Below are 27,265 nucleotides of genomic sequence, written 5' to 3'. Positions count from 1 at the left end.
AGCTGGGAATGGAGTGAGGAAAGTGAGGAGAGGAGCAGGTGGAGCCGGAGCAGGGAAAGGGAAAGGAGCTGGGAATGGAGATGGGAATGGAGCAGGAAAAGGGAAAGGATGAGGAATCAGGGAATGGAGCAGGGATCAGGGAAAGGATCACGGAATGGACCAGGGATCAGGGAATGGATCAGGGATCAGGGAATGGATCAGGGAATGGATCAGGGAATGGATCAGGGATCAGGGAATGGATCAGGGATCAGGGAATGGATCAGGGAACGGATGAGGATGCCCAAGGCCAGGGCACATCAACCCCTCCACACCCACCGGAGCCTCCCAACGTCCTTCCCACGCCCACCTACACCGGGATGTGCCCCCGGAGCACTGGATATCCCTCTGGAACCCCTCTGGAATATCTCTGGAATCCCTCTGGAATCCCTCTAGAACCCTTCTGGAACCGCTCTGGAATTTCTCTGGAATCCTTCTTGAACCCCTCTAGAATCCCTCTGGAACTCCTCTGGAATCCCTCTGGAATCCCTCTAGAACCCTTCTGGAACCGCTCTGGAATTTCTCTGGAATCCCTCTGGAATCCCTCTGGAATCCCTCTGGAATCCCTCTGGAACCCCTCTGGAACCCCCCTGGAATCCCTCTGGAACCCCTCTGGAATCCCTCTGGAATCCCTCTGGAATCCCTCTGGAATCCCTCTGGAACTCCCCTGGAACCGCTCTGGAATCCCTCTGGAATCCCTCTGGAACTCCTCTGGAACTCTGGAATCCCTCTGGAATCCCTCTGGAATCCCTCTGGAACCCCTCTGGAATCCCTCTGGAACCCCTCTGGAACCCCCCTGGAATCCCTCTGGAACCCCTCTGGAATCCCTCTGGAACTCCTCTGGAATCCCCTCTGGAATCCCTCTGGAACTCCTCTGGAATCCCTCTGGAACCCCTCTGGAATCCCTCTGGAACTCCTCTGGAACTCTGGAATCCCTCTGGAATCCCTCTGGAATCCCTCTGGAACCCCTCTGGAACCCCTCTGGAATCCTTCTGGATCCCCTCTGGATAAAGCCAGGAATCCTTCTCCCTCTCCCCGAGCCTCCCACACCCACCACCACCACAGGCCCACGACGCACACGCAAACAACCGGAAAACCACCGGGAAACCGCCGGAAAACCACCGGGAAACCGCCGGAAAACCACCGGGAAACCGCCGGAAAACCGCTTCCACCAACCCCCCGGAATTCCTGGGGAATCCCGGCCTTACCCAGCTCCTCCAGCTCGGCCGTCATGGATTTGGAGCGCAGCGTGAGGGTCGTGCTGGGGGCTCTCTTGGGCGGCGGCGGAGCTGCAAGGAACAGAGAGGGCATCTTGCACCGCTTCTCCCGGAATTTCCGCGGAGTGGCCAAGTGCAGGTGCCACTTCTTCTCCACCGCCTGGATCTCCTCGTATTCCCGGGATGAGGAGTCGCACTGCTGCAGGATCTTATTGAGGCTGCGCGTGGAGGCGAACTTCTTCATGATTCCCGCCGGGAATGTGGGAGCCCTTTGGGAATGACGCCTTTTGGGAATGTTGGCGGATTTAGCGGCGCCGAGTCCGAGTCATGGCCTTTCTCTCTCTCTCTCTCCTCTCCCTCCCCACCACGCTCCGGGAATTCGGGGGAAAAGCGGGAATGTTTCCTGCTCTTCTTCCCGCCTCGGTGGCCCACCCCACCTTCCTCCACCTCCTCTTCCTCCTCCTCCTGCCGCCTGTGGATCCCGACCCTATGGAGCTGCCCGAGCCCGCGTGGCCCGGGATGATCCCAAAATCTCCCGATCCCCCATTCCCTGGATCGCACCCCCCCCCACCCCCCCCCCCCCCCCCCCCCCCCCAAAAAAAAAAAAAAAAAACTCCGGAGCGGCGAGGATGAGTGGAAAAAGCTCTTCCTCCTCCTCCTCCTCCTCCTCCTCCTCCTCCTCCTCCTCCTCGCTGCTCCTCGCTGCCAATGCTGGAATAACGCTCCGGGATTGCCATGGCAACGGCAGCTCCAAGGATCCCTGTGCCTGCGGCAGGGATCCAGCGGGGCGGATTCAGCCCCGGCCGGGCCCACCCAGGCGGGGGGGACGCGGGATGAACCCCCCCCCACAACCCCCAACCCCCCCAACCGGATCCCCTCGGATCCCTTTGGAAAAGCGGCCTGGTGGATCCGGAGGATGAGGATGAGGGAAGCACCGGGAGGCAGCGGCTCACCCCGGGCTGGAAGCGGCCCCGCCGGGGCTCCCGGCGCTGATTCCCGGCGCAATTCCCGAGGGTTATTCCCGGCTCAGTTCCCGAGGGTTATTCCCGGCTCACTTCCCGGCTGAATTCCCGAGGCTGCCGGCCGCTGGCGCGGCTCGTGCCTTGGTGCCGTGACGGGATAATCGGAGCTCCTCGTGCCAGCAGCGCTCCCTCCTTCCCTCCCTCCCTCCTTCCCTTCCCTCCTTCCCTCTTTTCCTTCCCTCCCTCCTTCCCTTCCCTCTTTCCCTTCCCTCCTTCCCTCCCCCGAGCCCCGCGTGCTGCGCTGGGAGCGGCCCCGATCCCGGCCCCCTTCATTCCCTGCTCCCAGCCCCCGATTCCATCTCCGATTCCATCCCCGAATCCATCCCCGACTCCATCCCTGAATCCATCCCCGATTTCATTCCCTGCTCCCAGCCCCCGGTTCCATCCCCGAATCCATCCCTGAATCCATCCCCGATTTCATTCCCTGCTCCCAGCCCCCGATTCCATCTCCGATTCCATCCCCGAATCCATCCCTGATTTCATTCCCTGCTCCCAGCCCCCGATTCTATCCCCGAATCCATCCCTGAATCCATCCCCGATTTCATTCCCTGCTCCCAGCCCCCGATTCCATCCCCGAATCCATCCCCGACTCCATCCCCGACTCCATCCCTGAATCCATCCCCGATTTCATTCCCTGCTCCCAGCCCCCGATTCCATCCCCGAATCCATCCCTGAATCCATCCCTGATTTCATTCCCTGCTCCCAGCCCCCGATTCCATCCCCGAATCCATCCCCGACTCCATCCCTGAATCCATCCCCGATTTCATTCCCTGCTCCCAGCCCCCGATTCCATCCCCGATTCCATCCCTGAATCCATCCCCGACTCCATCCCTGATTTCATTCCCAGCCCCCGATTCCATCCCTGATTCCATCCCCGAATCCATCCCTGATTCCACTCCCCCGATTCCATCCCCTGCTCCCATCCTCCTGCTCTATCCCTGCTCCCATCCCTGCTCCCATCCCCCCGATTCCATTCCTGCTCCAATCCCATGCTACCATCCCCGATTCCATCCCTGAATCCATTCCTGATTCCATCCCCGATTCCATCCCCTGCTCCATCCCTGATTCCATTCCCTGCTCCCAGCCCCCGATTCCATCCCTGATTCCATCCCTGCTCCCTTCCCCCCGATTCCATTCCTGCTCCATTCCCCTGCTCCCATCCCCCTGCTTCTATCCCTGTTCCCATCTCCTGTTTCCATCCATTCCCTGCTCCCATCCCTGCTCCTATCCCTGATTCCATTCCCCATTTCCATTCCCTGTTCCCATCCCCATTCCCACCTGCCCATTTCTATTCCCTGCTCCCATTCCCCATTTCCATTCCCTGCTCCCATTCCCCATTTCCATTCCCTGCTCCCATCCCTGCTCCCATCCCATTTCCATTCCTGTTCCCATCCCCATTCCCACCCGCCCATTTCTATTCCCTGCTCCCATTCCCCATTTCCATTCCCTGCTCCATTCCCTGTTCCCATCCCATTTCCATTCCCCATTTCCATTCCCAGCTCCCATTCCCCATTTCCATTCCCTGCTCCATTCCCTGTTCCCATCCCATTTCCATTCCCCATTTCCATTCCCAGCTCCCATTCCCTGTTTCCATTCCCTGCTCCCATTCCCTGTTCCCATATTCCTGCTCCTGTCTCTCCTGTCCCATTTCCATTCATTTCCATTCCCTGCTCCCATCTCCTGCTCCTGTCCCTGCTCCCATCTCTCTGTTCCTCTCCCTCTGTTCCATTCCCATTCCCATTCCCGTTCCCTGTTCCCATTCCCTGTTCCCATTCCCATTCCCATTCCCTGCTCCCATTCCCTGCTCCCATTCCCTGTTCCCATTCCCTGCTCCCATTCCCTGTTCCCATTCCCTGCTCCCATCCCCGTTCCCATTCCGTTCCCATTCCCTGTTCCCGTTCCCGTTCCCATTCCTGTTCCCATTCCCATTCCCTGTTCCCATTCCCGTTCCCATTCCCGTTCCCATTCCCAGCTCCCATTCCCTGTTCCCATTCCCGTTCCCATTCCCAGCTCCCATTCCCTGTTCCCATTCCCGTTCCCATTCCCGTTCCCATTCCCAGCTCCCATTCCCTGTTCCCATTCCCTGTTCCCATTCCCTGCTCCCATTCCCTGTTCCCATTCCCTGCTCCCATTCCCGTTCCCATTCCCTGCTCCCATTCCCGTTCCCCTTCCCTGCTCCCATTCCTGTTCTCATTCCCGTTCCCATTCCCTGTTCCCATTCCCTGTTCCCATATTCCTGCTCCTGTCCTTCCATCCCATTTCCATCCCTGCTCCTGTCCCCTTTTCCCATCCCTCTGTTCCTCTCCCTCCGCTTCCATCCCCGTTCCCATTCCCTGTTCCCATTCCTGTTCCCATCCCCATTCCCATTCCCATTCCCTGTTCCCATTCCTGTTCCCATTCCCATTCCTGTTCCCATTCCTTTTCTCATCCCCGTTCCCATTCCCATTCCCTGTTCCCATTCCTGTTCCCATCCCCGTTCCCATTCCCATTCCCCGTTCCTATTCCCTGCTCCCGTCCCTCCATCCCATCCCGCTCCTGCTTCCCAAACTCCCATCCTTGTAATTCCATTACCCTTTTCCCATTTTCCCCTTTCCCATCCTTATAATTCCACCCCCTTTTCCCATTTTTCCCTTTTCCCATCCCAGGAATTCCATCCCCTTTTCCCATTTTTCCCTTTCCCATCCCCCTGCTCCCATTCCCTGGAATTCCAGTCCCAATCCCCCCCAAACCCCTCCCGGCTCCTTCCTGTGCTCCCAGACATTCCCATTTTTCTCTGGAAAAATCCCTGCCCAAACTCTCGGATCTGCTCCCAGGATCTGGAACCCATGGAATGAAATCCCAAAAATTTCCGGGATCCCCCAGGACCGACCGTTCCCAGGAATTCCCACAGCAACCCCCAGGCTCCATCCCGGAATTCCCGGCATTCCTTTGGGATCATCCTGCCCCTTCCCCAACATTCCCAGCTGGAGAAGGAGCCTGGAGCAGCTGATGGGAATTCCAGGAATTCCGGATCGTGGGAATCAAAAGTGATTCCCAAAACCCATCCCGGGATTCCCCAGATCCCTCCCTGAATTCCCAGCCCATCCCCCACTTCCCACAGCCGGGAGCTCCCAAAATTCTTCCTCGTTCGCCGCAATTCCAGGAATTCCAAACCTCGGGAATTCCCACAAAACACCGCAACTCCAGGAATTCCAGACCTTGGGAATTCCCAAAAAGCTCCACAATTCCGTAAATCCCAGACCTTGGGAATTGAAGCCATTCCCCAAAAAGCTCCACAATTCCAGGAATTCCAAACCTTGGGAATTCCCACAAAACACCGCAACTCCAGGAATTCCAGACCTTGGGAATCGAAGCCATTCCCACAAAACATCCCAATTCCAGGAATTCCAGACCTTGGGAATTGAAGCCATTCCCAAAAAGCTCCACAATTCCAGAAATTCTAGACCATGGGAATTTAAGTGATTCCCAAAAAATGTCACAACTCCAGGAATTCCAGACCTTGGGAATTCCCACAAAACACCACAACTCCAGGAATTCCAGACCTTGGGAATTCCCAAAAAGCTCCACAATTCCAGGAATTCCAAACCTTGGGAATTCCCACAAAACACTGCAACTTCAGGAATTCCAGACCTTGGGAATCAAAGCCATTCCCAAAAACACCACAGCTCCAGGAATTCCAGACCCTGGGAATTCCCAAAAAGCTCCACAGTTCCATAAATTCCGGACCTTGGGAATTGAAGCCGTTCCCAAAAAATATCACAATTCCATAAATTCCAGACCTTGGGAATTGAAGCCATTCCCAAAAAACATCCCAACTCCACAGATGTGGTTGGGACCTTCCTGAACTTCCCTGCCCACCACATTCCCAAAAATCTGCGCGTCCCAAAAAATGACACATCCCAAAAATTGGGAGCATCCCAAAAATCAGCACATCCCAAAAACGGAAACATCCCAAAAATCAACGCATCCCGAAATTGGCAAAACCCAAAAACCCGCAAATCCCCAAAACCCAAAACATTCCAAGAATGGAAAAATCCCCAAAATTGGCACATCCCAAAGATCAATGCATCCCAAAAACGGAAACATCCCAAAAATGGGAAAATCCCCAAAATTGGTGCATTCCCAAAACCAGCAAATCCCAAAAATTGGCACATCCCGAAAGCAGAAAAATCCCAAAAATGGAAAAATCCCAAAGATCAGAACATCCCAAAACCTTGCACATCCCAGAAACGGAAACATCCCAAAAATGGAAAAATCAAAAAAATCAGAACATCCCCAAAACTGGTATATCCCAGAAATCAGCACATCCCAAAGATCAGAACATCCCAAAAATAAAACATCCCGAACATGAAAGCATCCCAAAAACTGGCAAATCCCAAAAACAGAAACATCCCAAAAATGGGAAAAACCCCAAAATGGGCAAATCCCCAAAATCAGAACATCCAAAAAATTGGCGCATTCCCAAAAGCAGAAACATCCCAAAAATGGAAAAATCAAAAAAAAATCAGAACATCCCAAAACCCAGCACATTCCCAAAAATTGGCACATCCCAAAAATTGGCTCATCCCAAAAATCAACGCATCCCAAAGATCAATGCATCCCAAAAATGGGAAAATCCCAAAAATGGGAAAATCCCAAAAATCAGAACATCCCAAAACGTGGCAAATCCCAAAAACGGAAAAATCCTAAAAATCAACGCATCCCAAAACCCAGAAAATCCCCAAACCAGAAACATTCCAAAAATGGAAAACTCCCCAAAACCGGCAAATCCTAAAAATCAGCGTATCCCAAAACCTGGCACATCCCAAAAATCAAGTCATCCCAAAAACCATCACATCCCAAAAACCGGCACATCCCAAAAATCAATGCATCCCAAAACCCAGAAAATCCCCAAACCAGAAACATTCCAAGAATGGAAAAATCCCAAAAATCAGCACATCCCAAAAACCATCACATTCCAAAAATCAACGCATCCCAAAAACCGGCAAATCCCAAAAATGGGCACATCCCAAAACTTGGCACATCCTAAAAATCCTCACATCCCAAAAACTGGCAAATCCCAAAAATCAATGCATCCCAAAAATGGAAACATCCCAAAAATGGGAAAATTCCAAAAATCAGAACATCCCAAAACCCGGCAAATCCCAAAAATCAAGGCATCCCAAAAATCGGCACATCCCAAAAATCAGTGAATCCCAAAAATCAGAACATCCCAAAAACGGAAAAATCCCAAAACCTGGCACATCCCAAAAATCAGCACATCCCAAAAATCAGCACATCCCAAAAATCCTCACATCCCAAAAATCAGCACATCCCAAAAATCCTCACATCCCAAAAATCAGCACATCCCAAAAATCATCACATCCCAAAAACTGGCAAATCCCAAAAATCAACACATCCCAAAAGTCAGCACATCCCAAAAATCCTCACATCCCAAAAATCAACGCATCCCAAAAATCAGCACATCCCAAAAATCAACGCATCCCAAAAATTGGCACATCCCAAAAATCAGCACATCCCAAAACCTGGCACATCCCAAAAATCAAGGCATCCCAAAAATCAGAATATCCCAAAAACCATCACATCCCAAAACCTGGCGCATCCCAAAAATCAGTGAATCCCAAAAATCAGCACATCCCAAAAATCCTCACATCCCAAAAATCAACGCATCCCAAAAAAGCAGAAAATCCCCAAAACCGCCGCGTCCCCCCCAGGGAATTTTCCTCTCCCCACCTCTCCCACCTCCCCGAAATCCCAGGAAATCCCAGGAATTCCCGGAATTCCCACCTTTTTTGCGGGATCCTTCCTCGGCCTCGGGCTTGCGGCTGACGGAGACGACTTTCATGAGGAGGCGATTCCCGCCCTGCCGGATCAGCGCCACCACCTGCTTGTGCCCCACCTTCACCACGTTCACCCCGTTCACCTGGAATCCCGGAAAAAAACCGGGATCAGAATTCCCGGCGGGAATCGGGAAGGGCGGGGAAGAGGGGAGGGCGTTGGGGGAGGTTTTTTTGGGGGGGGTTTTGGGGTTTTTTGGGGGTTTTGGGGATGGTTGGGAAGGGGGATGTGAGGAGATGGAAATGGGAATGTTCTGGAAAAATGGGAATGTCCAAAAATGGGAATGTCCGAAAATGGGAATGTCCGAAAATGGGAATGTCCGAAAATGGGAATGTCCAAAGATGGGAATGTCTCAAAAATGGGAATGTCCCCAAAAAAATGGGAATGTCCAAAAATGGGAATGTCCAAAAATGGGAATGTCCAAAAATGGGAATGTCCAAAAAATGGGAATGTCCAAAAATGGGAATGTCCAAAAATGGGAATGTCCAAAAAATGGGAATGTCCAAAAATGGGAATGTCCAAAAATGGGAATGTCCTAAAAATGGGAATGTCTCAAAAATGGGAATGTCTCAAAAATGGGAATGTCCAAAAATGGGAATGTCTCAAAAATGGGAATGTCCAAAATGGGAATATCCCAAAAATCCATGCATCCCAAAAAAGGGAAAATCCCAAAAATTGCAACATCCCAATAATGGGAATGTCCAAAAAATGGGAATGTCCGGAAAATGGAAATGTCCAAAAATGGGAATGTCCCCAAAAAATGGGAATGTCCAAAAATGGGAATGTCCAAAAATGGGAATGTCCTAAAAATGGGAATGTCTGGAAAAATGGGAATGTCCAAAAATGGGAATGTCCCAAAATGGGAATGTCCCCCAAAAAATGGGAATGTCCCAAAATGGGAATGTCCAAAAATGGGAATGTCCAAAAATGGGAATGTCTCAAAAATGGGAATGTCCCCAAAAAAATGGGAATGTCCAAAAATGGGAATGTCCAAAAAATGGGAATGTCCAAAAATGGGAATGTCCAAAAATGGGAATGTCTCAAAAATGGGAATGTCTCAAAAATGGGAATGTCCAAAAAATGGGAATGTCCAAAATGGGAATGTCCAAAAATGGGAATGTCCAAAAAATGGGAATGTCCAAAAATGGGAATGTCCAAAAATGGGAATGTCCTAAAAATGGGAATGTCTGGAAAAATGGGAATGTCCCAAAAATGGGAATTCCGGAAAAATGGGAATGTCCAAAAATGGGAATGTCCCCAAAAAATGGGAATGTCCAAAAATGGGAATGTCCCAAAAATGGGAATTCCGGAAAAATGGGAATGTCCAAAAATGGGAATGTCCCCAAAAAATGGGAATGTCCAAAAATGGGAATGTCCAAAAAATGGGAATGTCCAAAAATGGGAATGTCCAAAAAATGGGAATGTCCCGAAAATGGGAATGTCCGGAAAAATGGGAATGTCCCAAAATGGGAATCTCCAAAAAATGGGAATGTCCAAAAATGGGAATGTCTCAAAAATGGGAATGTCCAAAAATGGGAATGTCCAAAACTGGGAATGTCCTAAAAATGGGAATGTCCAAAAAATGGGAATGTCCAAAAATGGGAATGTCCAAAAATGGGAATGTCTCAAAAATGGGAATGTCCAAAAATGGGAATGTCCAAAAATGGGAATGTCCAAAAAATGGGAATGTCCAAAAATGGGAATGTCCAAAAATGGGAATGTCCTAAAAATGGGAATGTCCAAAAATGGGAATGTCTCAAAAATGGGAATGTCCCCAAAAAAATGGGAATGTCCAAAAATGGGAATGTCCAAAAAATGGGAATGTCCAAAAATGGGAATGTCCAAAAATGGGAATGTCTCAAAAATGGGAATGTCTCAAAAATGGGAATGTCCAAAATGGGAATATCCCAAAAATCCATGCATCCCAAAAAAGGGAAAATCCCAAAAATTGCAACATCCCAATAATGGGAATGTCCAAAAAATGGGAATGTCCGGAAAATGGAAATGTCCAAAATGGGAATGTCCAAAAAATGGGAATGTCCAAAAATGGGAATGTCCAAAAATGGGAATGTCCTAAAAATGGGAATGTCTGGAAAAATGGGAATGTCCCGAAAATGGGAATGTCCGGAAAAATGGGAATGTCCAAAAATGGGAATGTCCCCAAAAAATGGGAATGTCCAAAAATGGGAATGTCCAAAAAATGGGAATGTCCTAAAAATGGGAATGTCCAAAATGGGAATATCCCAAAAATCCATGCATCCCAAAAAAGGGAAAATCCCAAAAATTGCAACATCCCAATAATGGGAATATCCTAAAAATGGGAATGTCCAAAAATGGGAATGTCCAAAAATGGGAATGTCCCCAAAAAATGGGAATGTCCAAAAATGGGAATGTCCAAAAAATGGGAATGTCCGGAAAAATGGGAATGTCCTAAAAATGGGAATGTCTCAAAAATGGGAATATCCTAAAAATGGGAATGTCCCAAAATGGGAACGTCCAAAAAATGGGAATGTCCAAAAATGGGAATGTCCAAAAATGGGAACGTCCAAAAATGAGAATGTCCAAAAATGGGAATGTCCCGAAAATGGGAATGTCTCAAAAATGGGAATGTCCAAAAATGGGAATGTCTCAAAAATGGGAATGTCCAAAAATGGCAATGTCCAAAAATGGGAATGTCTCAAAAATGGGAATGTCCAAAAATGGGAATGTCCAAAAAATGGGAACGTCCCAAAAAATCTGCACATCCCAAAAATCCACGGATCCCAAAAATCAGCAGATCCCAAAAATGGGAATGTCCAAAATTGGGAATATCCCAAAAATCCGTGCATCCCAAAAAATGGGAACATCCCAAAGAATGGGAAAATCCCGAAAAATGGGAATATCCCAAAAAATGACTCATCCCGAAAATCCTCACTGCATCCCAAAAATCCCCACTGCATCCCAAAAATCCCCACTGCATCCCAAAAATCCCCACTGCATCCCAAAAACTGGGATATCCCAAACCGGAAATGATTGGAATCGGAATCACCGGAAAGTTTCAGAATTCCAGGATTTCCGCTCTTCCCTCCACGATTCCCAAAATTCCCGGAGTTTTTCCCACAGCTCCATGTTCATCCTGAGCCCATCCCGGAAAGTCCGGATACCCGGGAATGCCCTCCGGGATGAGGGGATGGAATTCCCGGAAAATCTTGGAATGTTTTGGGTGAGGAAGGAATTCCACGCGGGAACTCTGGAATTTTGTCCTTCCAGGATGGACCAAAAAAATCCGGGAGAAATCCAGGAATTCCTGGGAGAATTCCCTTTGCCCCAGGGAATTCCCGAGCCGCTGGAATGGGAAATTCCCAAGGTTCCGTCCCCGGGAATCCCCGAGGTCGGGAGCATTCCCAGCATTCCCAGATCCATGGATTTGGAATCCCTCGGGAATGGGGATTCCCAGTTCCCGGCTCAGCCCATCCCGACCCTTCCCAACCTTTTCCATGGATTTTTTTTCCAGGGTTTTCCCCAAATTTTCCATTCCCGGCTCTGCTCGAGGCCGTTCCCTCTCATCCCGTCCCTTTTCCCTGGGATCGGATCCCGATTCCCACCCGGATCCAGCCAGGGAATCCTTGGGAATCCTTGGGAATTCCCAATCCCGTTCCTTTCCACCCCAATCCCGCGGTTTTTAAGGAATTCCGACGCTCCCACCAAACCCTCGGGATTTCAACCCCGGAATTCCCAATCCATCCCTGCCTCGATTTCCCTGATTCCGCTCTGGAAAACCGGGAGAGCCCAGCCCTCATCCCGAGCCTCCGGAATTCCGGAACCAAGCAGCATTCCCGGAGTTCTCCGAGCCCAGAAATTCGGGAATGAGGATTTTCAGGAATTCCTCTCTCGGGAAACTTCGCATTCCCAGACTTTTCCTGGAAAAGTTTTTTTTTTTTTCTTTTTCCCTGGAATATCCCAAATTTTGAGCATTTCCATAAAAAAACCCGGAGCTGGATCGGCCTCTTCCCTCTTCTTTTATTTCCTTTTCCCTCCCGGCTCCCGAATTCCCAAAGTTCCCAAATCCCGACCTTCGATATTTCCTCGGATCCTTTTTTTTTTTGGCTTCCCGACTTTTCCAGCGGGAAGAGGATCCGGGAATGTTTGGGTTCTCCCTCATTCCCGCAATTCCAGAGGGGGAATTTTTTTGGTCCCCATCCCGGATTTTTGGGCTCCGTTTCCTTAAAAAAAAAACCTGGAATTTTGTTCCTTGGGATCATGGATTGGATCGCCCCGAGCAGGATCGTTCCTCATTCCCGAAAAAAATCATGGAATTGTTGAGGTTGGATTCCCAAATTCCCAAATTTTTTGACCGTTCCCGAGGATTTGGGCTCCACTTCCAAAACTTCCTGAGCTTTCCCATGGAGCGACATTCCCGAATATCCCATGGAAGCGCCCCTGGGAGTTCTGGGATCCCGCCTGGATCCGTCATTCCCGGTTTTTCCTTAAAAAAAATTCCGGATGACGATAAAATCCGACCCCAAACACTCCCGGATTTCCAGCCACGTCTGGATCCCAAATCCCGGGAATTCCCACCTCAAGGAATCCTCATGGAATTCTCATGGAAGCGCTTCCAAGTTCTCCCTTTCCGAGGCTCCTCACGGCAAAAATTCCAGGATTTCGAAACCTCCCGGGATGGCGGAGGAGACAAAAGGCTGGAAATTCGGGATTTTCCTCCGGAATTCCGGCGGGATTTTCCCAATCCCAGCCCCGGAGAGGTCGGATTTTATCCCAAACTGAGCAATTCCCGAACCTGGCACCGGGAATTTCCTCCTGGAATGTTCACCTCGGGAATTGCTGGGGTTGGAAAAGCCCTTGGAGATCAAATCCCGGAATTCCCGGCTCCGCCAGGGCCCCCCTGGATCCGGATCCTCCAAATCCTTTGGGATTCGAGTCCTTCTGGGAGGAATTTTCCCGATTTCCGGCCGATTCTTGGCGGATCCAGAGGCTGATCCCGATTTTCCGGGAGGAATTCCGGCTGGAGCTTTCCCTGAGGGAATTCTGGGATGGAATTGGAGCCGAGGGCAGCTCGGGAGAGCCCCGGGAGTGACTCGATTCCCAACGGGATCCTCCGGATCCAAACCTGGAGAATTCCAGACCCTCCGGATCCGCACCTGGAAAATTCCTGGAAGCTCCAACATGAGGAGAATTCCAGATCCTCCGGATCCCAACCAGAAGAATTCCAGACCCTCTGGATCTACATCTGGGAAACTCCTGGAAGCTCCTGATCCAAACCTGGAGGACTCTGGATCCTCCTGATCCCAACCCGGAAAACTTCTGGAAAACTTCTGGAAAACTTCTGGAAAACTCCTGGAAGCTCCAACACCTGGAGGACTCTGGATCCCTCTGGATCCACACCTGGGAAACTCCAGGAAATCTCCTGGAAATCTCCTGGAAAACTCCTGGTCCAAACCTGGAGAATTCCAGATCCTCTGGATCCACACCTGGGAAACTCCAGGAAATCTGGAAATCTCCTGGAAATCTCCTGGAAAACTCCTGGAAAACTCCCGGAAGCTCCAACATGTGATGAATTTGAGATCCTCTGGATCCCAACCTGGAAAACTCCTGGAAGTTTCATGGTCTGGAGGACTCCGGATCCCTCTGGATCCCAACCTGGATCCCCACACCTGGAGAATTCCAGATCCTCCTGATCCGAGCCTGGAGAACTCTTGGAAAACTCCTGGAAAATTCCTGGAACCTCCAACATGAGGAGAATTCCAGACCCTCTAGATCTGCACCTGGGAAACTCCTGGAAATCTCCTGGAAAACTCCTGGAAGCTCCAACATGTGGAGAATTCCAGATCCTCTGGATCCACACCTGGAGAATTCCAGATCCTCTGGATCCACACCTGGAGAATTCCAGATCCTCTGGATCCACACCTGGAGAATTCCAGATCCTCTGGATCCACACCTGGAGAATTCCAGATCCTCCTGATCCCACCCTGGGGAGCTCCTGGAAGTTTCATGACCTGGGGGACTCTGGATCCCTCTGGATCCACACCTGGAAAACTCCTGGGAAACTCCTGGGAAACTCCTGGAAGCTCCAACATGAGGAGAATTCCAGATCCTCTGGATCCACACCTGGGAAACGCCTGGAAACTCCTGATCCAAACCTGGAGGACTCTGGGATCCTCTGGATCCACACCTGGAAAACTCCTGGAAGCTCCAACACCTGGAGAATTCCGGATCCTCTGGATCTACACCTGGAAATCTCCTGGAAGCTCCTGATCCAGACCTGGAGGACTCCAGATCCTCCTGATCCCAACTTGGGAAACTCCTGGAAAATTCCTGGAAGCTCCAACATGTGGAGAATTCCAGATCCTCTGGATCCACACCTGGAGAATCCCAGATCCCCCTGATCCCACCCTGGGGAGCTCCTGGAAGCTCCGGATCCACCCCTGGAGGACTCCGGGATCCCTCTGGATCCACACCCAGAGAACCTTTGGAAGTTCCATCACCCGGAAGAGTCGGGATCCTCCAAATCCACAACTGGAGAAGTCCCAAAAATTCCTGGGAAATCCCCCAAAATTCCTGGGAAATTCCTGGGAAATCTCCCAAATTCCTGGGAAATCGGCCCAAAATTCCTGGAAAATTCCTGGGAAATGCCCAAAATTCCTGGGAAATCCCCCAAAATTCCTGGAAAATGCCAAAAATTTCTGGGAAATGCCCCAAAGTTCCTGGGAAATTGGCCCAAAATTCCTGGGAAATTGGCCCAAAATTCCTGGAAAATTCCTGGAAAATGCCCCAAAATTCCTGGGAAAATGCCAAAAATTCCTGGGAAATCCCCCAAAATTCCTGGGAAATCCTCAAAATTTGTGGGAAATGCCCCAAAATTCCGGGGAAATGCCCCAAACTCATGGGAAGAAATTCCCCAAAATTCCTGGAAAAGCCCCAAATTCATGGGAAATGCCCCAAATTCCCATGGAATCCCCGAAACCTCATGGGAAATCCCCAGAATTCCTGGGAAATTCCCAGAATTCCTGGGAAACCCCACAGATTTGTGGGATATCCCCCAAAATTTGTGGGAAATCTGCAAAATTCATGGGAAATGCCTCCAAATTCCTGTGAAAATTCCTGGGAAATCCCCAAAAATTCTGGGAAATCCCCCAGATTCATGAAAACTTCCCAAAATTCCTGGGAAATCCCCAAAAATCCCCCAAAATTCATGGGAAATTCATGGGAAATCCCCCAAATTAGTGGGAAATCTGCAAAATTCCTGGGAAATCACCCAAATTCCTGGGAAATCACCCCAAAATTCCTGGGAAATTCCTGGGAAATCCCCAAAATTCATGGGAAATCCCCCAAATTATTGGTAAATTCCTGTGAAATGCCCCAAATTCCTGGGAAATCCACAAAATTCCTGGGAAATTCCCCAAATTCCTGGGAAATTCCCAAAATTCCTGGAAAATTCCTGTGAAATCCCCCAGATTCACGAAAAATACCCAAAATTCCTGGAAAATCCCCTGAAATTCCTCTGAAATTCCTGATAAATCCCCCGAAATTCCCGGGAACCGCCCCGAATTCCCGGGAAAAGCGGAATCCCGGGAAGAGCTCACCTCGATCAGGAAGTCCCCCGTGCGCAATCCCGCTCTCCAGGCGACTCCTTCCACATCCACGGATTCCAGGTACTGCAGTGCCGGGAATGCCGGCGTGGGCGTGAACTCCTCGATCGGGGTCTCGGCTGGAAAACACCGGGAAAGGGAATGGAGCCTTTTCCAAGGGAATTCCAGAAGGGAAAGGCTCGGATTGTCCGCAGCGTTCCTAAAATCGCGGAATGCCGGGGTCGGGAAAAGCCGCGGAGTTCTGTTGTAACCGATCCGAGGGGGGTTGAATCCCATCGGGAATGGGGAAAATTCCGGGGGGGAATTTGGGAATTTTTCCGGGATCCAAGATTCCCTGGAATTGGCTGAGGTTGGGAACCCTCGTCCTGTCCGTGATCCCAGCGCAGGGATGGAATCCAAGGGGAATCCAAGGGGGAATCAATCATGGAATTAATGGTGGAATCAATCATGGAATTAATGATGGAATCAAACTTTTCCAAGCGTTTCCATTCCCAGCGTCCCTGAATTCCGGCCTAGGTCGATCCCAAACCTTCGGCTCCCAGAAGGGATCCGGAGGATCCGCCCGGAGCTGAGGAAAACGGGAGAAATTCCCGCTGGGATGATCCAGCCTGAGGAAAATGGATCCGTTCCATCCTCCCTGCCTCCCTCATCCCAAGTTTTCCCTCATCCCTCTCATTCCCAGCCGGGCCCTTCCCACGGTCTCCTCATTCCCAAATCCGCCGGCAGCGGATCAGGAGCCGGGACAAACCCTCATCCTTCCCAATTATCCCAAAAAAATGGGATTTTCAGGAGCTGACGGATCCCGGCGGCCTCTCCGAAGTCCTTCCAGCAACATTCCCAACCTTCCTCTCCCTTCCCAACAACTCCAAGCCTCAGATTCCATCCGGATCCAAGAATTTTTTTCCTCCTTTCTCCGTTTTTTCCCCAGATTTTAGGCGGGATTTTTTCCCAGGGAACCTTTCCCTGCCGCTGAAGCTCCGCAGCCGCTTCCCACGGATGGCATTCCATGATTTCTGCCTTTCCCGGGAGAAGCGGTGAGCGCCTGACAGCTCATCCCTATTTTTAGACGTTCCCAGGGAATATCAGGAACGCTCTCCAAACCCTTCGGGCTCCTCCCAGGATTTCACCTCTCGCTATCCCAGGAGGCTCCGATTGCTCCGGAGCCTCGGACATTCCCGGGATCCAGGGGCAGCCCCAGCTGCTCTGGGAATTCCATTCCAGCCGGGAATTCCCAATTCCCAACATCCCACCCCCATCTCCCCTTTCCCAGGGAATTCCCTCCATTCCCAGCTCTCCCAGCCTGGCATTGGATCCAAAGGAATTTTGGGATCCAGGGGCTTTCCTGGGAATCTCGGCACTGCAGGAAGGGTCTCCCTTCCCTTTTCCAGCCCCAACTTCCAGAAAAATCCCTCGGGATGGATTCGGAGCCTCCCAAATCCCGGAATCCCGGAATGGTTTGGGATGGGATCCAGGGACCTTCAATCCCATCCCATTCCAATCCCACCATCCCAGGCTGCTCCGAGCTTTCCTTGGACATTCCCGGGATCCAGGGGCAGCCCCAGCTGCTCTGGGAATTCCATTCCAGCCGGGAATTCCTTCCCAAATTCCCCTTTTCCAATCTGGAGCCGTTCCCTGTGTCCTGTCCCTCCAGGCCTTTCCCAAATCCCGGCTCTCCTGGAGCCCCTGGAATGTTCTGGAAGCTCTCCCTGGATCCTTCCCTTCTCCAGAGGAACATTCCCAGTTTTCCAGAGGAAAGCTGATCCAATCCTTTCCCATCCTCTGGATTTGCTCTGGGATTTCCACGTCCTCCCGGCATTGGGAGCTCCCGGTTCTGGAATCCTGGAATGTTTTGGGTGGGAAGGGACCCAAATCCCACCCAATTCCAACCCTCGGTCACTTCCGGCTTTTCCCAGGCTGCTCCAAACCCCGTTCCTGGCCTCGGGAATTTTTATCCCAGGTTTTCCAAGCCCCGGGGATGGAGAAGGAAGAGGAGAAGGAAGCAAATCCCAGGAAATCCTGGGAATCCGGATCCGCCTCTCCCAGCTCAGCCATTCCCAAAAGGAGTTTGGGACCGAAGATTCCCAACCCCATCCCGGGAATGCTCCGGGTGTGGAAATCATGGGAAATCCATCCAGGAACGCCCTCCCAGGGATGAAATCCAGCGGGAACAGCCTCCCATCCAATGGGAGGAGCAAACCAAAAAGTTGGGAATGAAATCCAGGAAGTTCCCGCCGGGAACGAAGGGAATTCCCTGACCGGAAGTTTCAGCCTTTCCCAGCAAAACTCCGGACTCGGAATTCCGGGAAGCACCGTTGGAGCTTCCTGAGGAGCCAGCACGGCTCTGGTTGGGGAGTTGGGAATTCCTGGGCTTCAATTCCCACAATTCCCAGCTGGAATTCCAGAGCCAGCTGTGGGAGAAGGTCTGGAAGAGCTGGGTCACCGGGAAAGTCTGGGAGCACCAAACTCCAGCCTGGAGGGACCAAATTCCATCCAGGGGGACCAAACTCCATCCTGGAAGGACCAAATCCCATCCTGGGGGACTCAAACTCCATCCTGAGGGACCAAATCCCAAACTGGGGGATGAAATCCCATCCTGGAAGCACCAAATTCCATCCTGGGAGCACCAAATTCCATCCTGGAGGGACCAAATTCCATCCCAGAGGAACAAAATCCATCCAGGAGGGACAAAATCCCATCTGGGGGACAAAATTCCATCCTGGAAGCACCAAAATCTATCCTGGGGGGCTCAAACTCCATCCTGAGGGACCAAATCCCATCCAGGGGGACAAAATCCCATCCTGGAAGCACCAAATCCCATCCTGAGGAACCAAATCCCATCCTGGGAACACCAAATCCCTTCCTGGAGACACCAAATCCCATCCTGGGAACCCCAAATCCATCCTGGAAGCACCAAATCCCTTCCTGGGAACACCAAATCCCTTCCTGGAGACACCAAATTCCATCCTGGGGGGTTCAAATTCCATCCAGGAGAACCAAATCCCATCCTGGAGGGACCAAATCCCATCCTGAGGAACCAAATCCCATCCTGAGGAACCAAATCCCATCCTGGGAACACCAAATCCCTTCCTGGAGACACCCAATTCCATCCTGGAGACACCAAATTCCATCCTGAGGAACCAAATCCCATCCAGGGGGAAAAAACCCCATCCTGGAGAACCAAATCCCTTCCTGGGGAATCAAACCCCATCCAGGAGAACCTAAATCCCTCCCAGGAAACACCAAATCCATCCTGGAAGCACCAAATCCCATCCTGGAGGCACCAAATCCCATCCTGGGAACACCAAATCCATCCTGGAGACACCGAATTCCATCCTGAGGAACCAAATCCCATCCCGGGGGAAAAAATCCCATCCTGGAAGCACCAAAATCCCAACCCGAGGAACCAAATTCCATCCTGGAGACACCGAATTCCATCCTGGGGGGTTCAAATTCCATCCTGGAAGCACCAGAATTCCATCCAGGAGATACCAAATCCCACCCTGGGGAACCAAATCCCGTCCTGGGAACACCAAATCCATCCTGGAGGGACCAAATCCTGAGAGTTCCAAACTCCAGGAATTCCCAAAGGATCCCAGAGAGTTCCAAACTCTGGGAATTCCCAAAGGATCCCAGAGAGTTCCAAACTCCAGAAATTCCCAAAGGATCCCGGAGAGTTCCAAACTCCAGAAATTCCCAAAGGATCCTCCAAAGGATCCCAGAGAGTTCCCAACTCCGGGAATTCCCAAAGGATCCCAGAGAGTTCCAAACTCTGGGAATTCCCAAAGGATCCCAGAGAGTTCCCAACTCCGGGAATTCCCAAAGGATCCCAGAGAGTTCCAAACTCTGGGAATTCCCAAAGGATCCCAGAGAGTTCCAAACTCCGGGAATTCCCAAAGGATCCTCCAAAGGACCCCAGAGAGTTCCCAACTCCGGGAATTCCCAAAGGATCCCAGAGAGTTCCAAACTCTGGGAATTCCCAAAGGATCCCAGAGAGTTCCCAACTCCGGGAATTCCCAAATGATCCCAGAGTTCCAAACTCTGGGAATTCCCAAAGGATCCCAGAGAGTTCCAAACTCTGGGAATTCCCAAAGGATCCCAGAGAGTTCCAAACTCTGGGAATTCCCAAAGGATCCCAGAGAGTTCCAAACTCTGGGAATTCCCAAAGGATCCCAGAGGGATCCCGGCGAGCTCCGAGCTCAGGGAATTCCCACCTGGAATATCCAACCCCTGAATGCTGACATTCCAGGATCCCATGGATCCACGGCTGCTCCTGGGACAATTCCAGGGATCCAGATCCCAGAGGATTCCCTGGGAATTCCCGAGGGATTGGGTAGGGGGAAAGCTCAGCTCTGCAGGGACCGGGATAAACGGGAATAACTCGGTTCCTTGGGATGGGATCCATGGGATGGGATCCATGGGATGGGATCCATGGGACTAATGGGATGGGATCTGTGGGATGGGATGGGATCCATGGGATCCATGGGATGGGATCCATGGGACTAATGGGATGGGATCTGTGGGATGGGATGGGATCCATGGGATGGGATGGGATCCAAGGGATGGGATGGGATCCATGGGATCCATGGGATGGGATCCATGGGATCCAAGGGATGGGATGGGATCCATGGGATCCATGGGATGGGATCCACGGGATCCAAGGGATGGGATGGGATCCATGGGATCCATGGGATGGGATCCATGGGATGGGATGGGATCCAAGGGATGGGATGGGATCCATGGGATCCATGGGATGGGATCCATGGGATCCAAGGGATGGGATGGGATCCATGGGATAGGATGGGATCCATGGGATCCATGGGACCCATGGGATGAGGACATTCCCCTCAGGAATCGGGATGGGCTGGGAAGGACCCCAGGGACGGGAACATTCCAGGGAGGAATTTGTAGCAGGAAGAGCAAATCCCTCCAAGGATCATCCCAAAATCCCCCTCCCTCCCTCCCTCCATGGATGAAGCTCCAGCCCTGCCTTTTCCAGCCCCTTTTCCCTGTTTTCCCCACAGGCCTGGAATGCTTTTCCAGGAAAATCCAAAGGCAGAGGGACGGGGCCAATTCCCGCTCTAAAATCCATGGAATCCCAGCCTAAAATCCATGGAATGGCGGGATGAGGGGCTGGGAAATGAGGGGATTCAGAGGCACTTCCGTAATTTGGGAATGCTGATCCAGAGGGAGAATTCCCAGATTCTGGATCTTCCATGCCTCAGGATCCCTCTGAATCCACGAGCTTCCCGTGTCCCGCAGAATTCCCCAATCCCACAGAATTCCCAGATCCCACAGAATTCCTGAATCCCACAGAATTCCCAGATCCCACAGAATTCCTGAATCCCACAGATTTCCCAGATCCCGCAGAATTCCCGAATCCCACGGAATTCCCAAATCCCTCAGCCTCGGCACAGGAAGGGAAACCCGGAACAGAACGGGAACCAGGAAGGGGAAGGAAAAAAAAAGGGGGGAAAAACCAGGGAATGGGATTAAAATTCCCAGTTTTTCCAACACAAAAAAAAACTTCATTGGATTGATCCCGGAAAAAATAAAAACCCTCTGGATGCCATTTTGATCCCGGTGTTCCGCGGATGGAAAATCCGTAGGGAACGGGAGCAAAATTCCCGCTGGGATGGAAAACCTCGGGAGAAGGGAGGGAATGAGGGAAAAGCCAGGAATTCAGCTGGAAAAATCCCATTCCAGCTGGGATCTGCAGCTCTTCCCAGATTTCCTCCCACGTGGAAAACGGCTCCGCTGTCCCTCTGCTCCTGGGAATGCCGGGGGTGGAGAGGTCCCTGCATCCCAAGATTTTCCCGCCTCCTCTTCCCGAAATCCACGGGAACATTCCCGAGTCTCCGAGGGTTGTTTTTTTTTTTTTTCCGCAGAAAAATGTGGAATTCTGGCCAAAGAAACCACGGGAAAAATCCCAGGAATGATCCCAGCCCTGGGATGAGCCGGGAATGAGCTCCGGAATGGGGAGAGAGGGAAAAGCTCTCCCGGTTTTTCCCCAGGGATCCCCAAAGTCCTCGATTCTCCCCGGCCAAAATCCAGGGAAAAGCTCCAAGAATTCCAAGCCTCGGATGGAGCTGAGCAGGAGCCGCTGATTCCCACAGGGAAAAGGAGTGAAAATTCCCAAAAATTCCAAGCGGCATCCACAGAGGAACCCCCAGAAAGCGGGAAAGGAAAAGATGGAATGAGGGAAGGGAATTCCTTCAGAGGATTTTTGGGAATGAGGCTCCGGAGCCGGGCAAGGGTCGCTGATCCCTCCGGGAAGCAAAGTGATAATTCCCGGGAATTCCGAGCGGCATCCACAGCAAAAACCCCCCCAAAATTCCGAGAGAGCCAAGACGGCAGCAGCAGAAATCCGGGAAGGAAAATCCCTTCGGATTCCTCCGGGATTTTTGGGATGAGAATTCCGAGCTGTTTATCCCTCAGGGAGAAGGAGGGAAAATTCCCAAAAATTCAAAAGCACCACCAAAAGCACCAAAATCCCCCAAAATTCCACAACCCCAGACTTGACACTGAACGAGGCAGGGAGGAAAAATCCCTTTGGAGCTTGGGAATGAGAACCCCGGGAATGAGAACCCCGGGAATGAGAACCCCGGGAATGAGAACCCCGAGCTGTTCATCCCTCAGGGAAAAGAAGCCACAATTCCCAAAAATTCCCAAGGCACCACCAGCTCCAAAATCCCCCAAAATTCCGAGCCTCAGCACCAGGACCAGGCACAAAAGCAGGGAGAAAAATCCCTTCAGAGCCTGGGAATGAGAATCCCAGGAATGAGAATTCCGGGAATGAGAACCCCAGGAATGAGAACCCCAATTCCCAAAAATTCCACGGCACCACCACCAGCAGAAAAATCCCCCAAAATTCTGCACCAGGACAAGGCACAAAAGCAGGGAATGAAATCCCTTTGGAGTCCGGGAATGAGAATCCCGGGAATGAGAATTCCGGGAATGAGAACCCCAGGAATGAGAACCCCAATTCCCAAAAATTCCACGGCACCACCACCAGCAGAAAAATCCCCCAAAATTCTGCACCAGGACAAGGCACAAAAGCAGGGAATGAAATCCCTTCGGAGTCCGGGAATGAGAATCCCGGGAATGAGAATTCCGGGAATGAGAACCCCAGGAATGAGAACCCCAATTCCCAAAAATTCCACAGCACCACCACCACCACCAAAACCCCTCCAAACCCCAAACCCCCAACCTCACTCCAACCCCCCTAAAAAAACCCCATCCCGGCTCCGAATCCATCCCAAAAAAACCCAAAAAAAAACCCCAAAAAAAACCCGGGAAAAACGGGAAAAAACGGGAATAAAACCCCGGGAATAAAACCCCGGGAATAAAATCCCGGAGAAGGGAATGGTGGCTCACCTTTGGCCCCGCGGAGGACGAAGCCGAAGCCCTCATGCTCGCGTTTCTGCAGCACGGCCGCCTTCTCCTCGATGATGTAGTCGCTGGGCAGGAAAGAGCAGAGCAGGGCGATGCCGGGGTTAGAGCGCAGCACCATGGTGACACCGCGGGGACACCGCGGGGACACGGCCACCGGGGCTCTGTCACCGCCTGGGGGTGGCCTTTGGGAGGAGTGGCCTCTGTCACCAGCCAGGGGTGGCTTTTGTTGGCGGCCCGGTGGTGCTTGGTGGTGGCCGGGGATGGGTTTTGTCACCAGCCAGGGGTGGCCTCTGTCACCAGCCAGAGGTGGCCCTGGTCACCATCTGGGGGTGGCTCTGGTCACCAGCTGAGGTGGCCTCTGTCACCTCCCCGGTGGCCCTGGTCACCAGCTGAGGTGGCCTCTGTCACCTCCCCGGTGGCCCTGGTCACCAGCTGAGGTGGCCTCTGGTCACCATCCAGGGGTGGCCTCTGTCACCAGCTGAGGTGGCCTCTGGTCACCATCCGGGGGTGGCTCTGGTCACCATCTGGGGGTGGCTCTGGTCACCAGCTGAGGTGGCCTCTGTCACCGGGCTGGTGGCTCTGGTCACCGTCCAGGGGTGGCCTCTGTCACCATCCGGGGGTGGCCTCTGTCACCATCCAGAGGTGGCCCTGGTCACCATCTGGGGGTGGCTCTGGTCACCAGCTGAGGTGGCCTCTGTCACCTCCCCGGTGGCCCTGGTCACCAGCTGAGGTGGCCTCTGTCACCTCCCCGGTGGCCCTGGTCACCAGCTGAGGTGGCCTCTGGTCACCATCCGGGGGTGGCCTCTGTCACTGGGCTGGTGGCTCTGGTCACCAGCTGAGGTGGCTTCTGTCACCTCCCTGGTGGCTCTGGTCACCATCCAAGGGTGGCCTCTGTCACCGGCCTGGTGGCACCTGTAGGAGTGGCCTCTGTCACCATCCAGGTGTGGCCTCTGTCACCGCCTGGGTGCCCCTTGTCACCAGCCTGGTGGCCCTTGTAGGAGTGGCCTCTGTCACCATCCAGGGCTGGCCCTGGTCACCAGCTGAGGGTGGCCCTTGTCACCATCCAGGGGTGACCTCTGTCACCATCCAGGGGTGGCCTTTGTAAGAGTGGCCTCTGTCCCCATCCACATGGCCCTTGTCCCCATCCAGAGGTGGCCTCTGTCCCCATCCAGAGGTGGCCTCTGTCACCAGCCAGGTGGCACTTGTCACCATCCAGGGGTGGCCTGTCCCCATCCGGGGGTGGCTCTGTCACCTGCTGGGGGTGGCACTTGTAGAAGCGGTGTCTGTCCCCATCCAGAGGTCGCTGTCCCCATCCAGGTGTGGCCCTGTCACCATCCAGATGTGGCTGTCCCCATCCAGGTGTGGCTCTGTCACCATCCAGGTGTGGCTGTCACCATCCGGGTGTGGCCCTGTCACCATCCAGGTGTGGCTCTGTCACCATCCAGGTGTGGCCCTGTCACCATCCAGATGTGGCTGTCACCATCCAGATGTGGCTGTCACCATCCAGGTGTGGCCCTGTCACCATCCAGGTGTGGCTCTGTCACCATCCAGGTGTGGCTCTGTCACCATCCAGGTGTGGCTGTCACCATCCGGGTGTGGCCCTGTCACCATCCAGGTGTGGCTCTGTCACCATCCAGGTGTGGCCCTGTCACCATCCAGATGTGGCTGTCACCATCCAGATGTGGCTGTCACCATCCAGGTGTGGCCCTGTCACCATCCAGGTGTGGCCCTGTCACCATCCAGGTGTGGCTGTCCCCTTCCAGGTGTGGCCCTGTCACCATCCAGATGTGGCTGTCACCATCCAGGTGTGGCCCTGTCACCATCCAGATGTGGTTGTCACCATCCAGGTGTGGCTGTCCCCTTCCAGGTGTGGCCCTGTCACCATCCAGATGTGGCTGTCACCATCCAGATGTGGCTGTCACCATCCAGGTGTGGCTCTGTCCCCATCCAGATGTGGCTCTGTCCCCATCCAGATGTGGCTGTCACCTCCTCCTCGCCTTCTCCTCCCTCTCTTCCTCTTTTTTTTTTCTTCTTCCGGGTTTTTAAAATTTCCCGGATTTATTTATTTTTTTTAAATTTCCTGGAATTTTTTTTCCTGATTTTCTTTTTTTCCCTGAGTTTCTATTTCCTGGGACTTTTTTTTTTATTCCCTGGATTTTTTTCTCGATTTTTTTTATTTCCTGGATTTTCTTTTTTCTTGGTTTTTTTTTTTTTATTCCCTGGACTTTTTTCCTTGATTTTTCTTATTTCCTGGATTTTTTCCTTGATTTTCCTTATTTCCTGGATTTTTTTCCTTGATTTTTCTTAATTCCTCGATTTTTTTTTTTCTTCGATTTTTTTCTTTCCTGAATTATTTTTTTTTCCTTGATTTTTTCCCTCGATTTTTCTTATTCTCTGTATTTCTTTTTCCTCAATTTTTTTCTTTCCTGGATTTTTCTCCTTGATTCTTTTCCTTGATATTATTCCCTGGATTTTTTTTCCTTGATTTTCCTTATTTCCCAGAATTTTTTTCCTCGATTTTTTTTTTTCTTTCCCGTTTTTTTTTGTTCTCTCCTCGATTTTTTTTTTCTCCTCCTCGATTTTCTTCCCTGATTTTTGTTGCTTTATTTTTTTCCCCTGGATTTTCCTTTTTCTTTTTAATTCCCAAATTCACACCAAAAAGACGGAAAATCGCCTCGGCGGGAGGAAAAGGAGGAAAAAGAAGGAATAAAAGGGAAAAAAACCCCCAAAATCCTGGATCTCCCCCGCTGCCCACCGCGATCCCTCGCAGTCCAGAGGAATTCTGGAATTCCGGGAATTCCGGGATCCGCAGCTTCACCCGCGGAGCCTCATCGGGAGCGGGCTCTTCCCAAAAAAAAATCGGTTTTTTTCCCAAAAAAAAAAAAAATGCGGGAATGTCGTTTGGAAGCGGCGGAGGAGCGGGGCAGAGTTTGGATCCTCTGGATCCCGCAGGATCGATCCCGAAATTCCGGCGCGTTGCTAAGGGACGGATCCCTGGGAAAAACCGGGAATGATCCAGCGGCGATGGATGGAGGGAGGGGGAGGGGAGAGGGGGGAGGGGGAGGGGAGAGGGGGAGGGGAGAGGGGGAGGGGAGCCCCCTCCCCAAAGCGGCTCCGGCGGGAGGGGGAGGGGCCGCAGGGCTGACATCAGAGCCGGGATAATCCGGGAAGGAGCCGGGAAGTGGGAGAGGGAGAGGGGAGGGGGAGGGATGGGAATGAACAGGGGGAGGGAATCGGAGGGATGGGAATGTTGGGAAGGGATGGGAACAATGGGAATGTTGGGAGGGAATCGGAGGGATGGGAATGTTGGGAGGGATGGGAACAGAGGGAGGGGAGGGATGGGAATCTTGGGAGGGATGGGAATGTTGGGAATGTTGAGAGGGAATCGGAGGGGTGGGAATGTTGGGAAGGGATGGGAAGGGATTGGAATGTTGGGAGGGAAGGGAATGTTGGAGAGAGATGGAGGGATGGGAACTGTGAGAGGGATGGGAAGGGATGGGAATGTTGGGAGGGATGGGAACAATGGGAATGTTGGGGGGAATCGAAGGGATGGGAATGTTGGGAGGGATGGGAATGTTGGAGAGAGATGGAGGGATGGGAACTGTGAGAGGGAATAGGAGGGATGGGAATGTTGGGAGGGATGGGAAGGATGGAGAGGGATGGGGAGGGATGAGAAGGATGGGAATGTTGGGAGGGATGGGAACAATGGGAATGTTGGGAGGGAATCGGAGGGGTGGGAATGTTGGGAGGGATGGGAACAGAGATGGGAATGTTGGGAGGAATGGGAATGTTGGGAGGGATGGGAACAATGGGAATATGGGAGGGAATCGGAGGGGTGGGAATGTTGGAAAGGGAGGGGGAGGGATGGGAATGTTGGGAGGGAATCGGAGGGATGGGAATGTTGGGAAGGGATGGGAACAATGGGAATGTTGGGAGGGAATTGGAGGGATGGGAATGTTGGGAGGGAATCGGAGGGATGGGAATGTTGGGAGGGATGGGAATGTTGGGAATGTTGGGAGGGAATTGGAGGGATGGGAATGTTGGGAGGGATGGGAAGGGATGGGAATGTTGGGAGGGAAGGGAATGTTGGGAGGGATGGGAACAATGGGAATGTTGGGAGGGAATTGGAGGGATGGGAATGTTGGAGAGGGATGGGAACATTGGGAGGGATGGGAAT

General features: G+C 52.0%; 1 protein-coding gene across 4 annotated transcripts in view; it reads right to left on the bottom strand.

The window, feature by feature from the left end:
- The window catches only part of SHANK3 (SH3 and multiple ankyrin repeat domains 3), a 158,855-nt gene that overhangs the window by 42,191 nt on the left and 89,399 nt on the right, over positions 1 to 27,265 (bottom strand). For all 4 annotated transcript variants that reach the window (XM_088054770.1, XM_088054771.1, XM_088054774.1 and 1 more), the window contains 4 exons: positions 23,071 to 23,153; positions 15,691 to 15,815; positions 8,063 to 8,198; positions 1,245 to 1,325 (listed from right to left, as the gene is read on the bottom strand). In XM_088054770.1, coding sequence (XP_087910896.1) covers positions 1,245 to 1,325; positions 8,063 to 8,198; positions 15,691 to 15,815; positions 23,071 to 23,153 — 425 coding nt within the window. The remainder of the gene's footprint in view (positions 1 to 1,244; positions 1,326 to 8,062; positions 8,199 to 15,690; positions 15,816 to 23,070; positions 23,154 to 27,265) is intronic.

The sequence above is a fragment of the Pseudopodoces humilis genome, chromosome 5 (genome assembly GCF_049639895.1).
Source record: "Pseudopodoces humilis isolate 2021_Gansu_Grassland_sample_001 chromosome 5, ASM4963989v1, whole genome shotgun sequence".
Lineage (NCBI taxonomy): Eukaryota > Metazoa > Chordata > Aves > Passeriformes > Paridae > Pseudopodoces > Pseudopodoces humilis.
The sequence above is the reverse complement of the archived record's forward strand: the minus strand, read 5'-3'. Positions and strand labels throughout refer to the sequence as shown.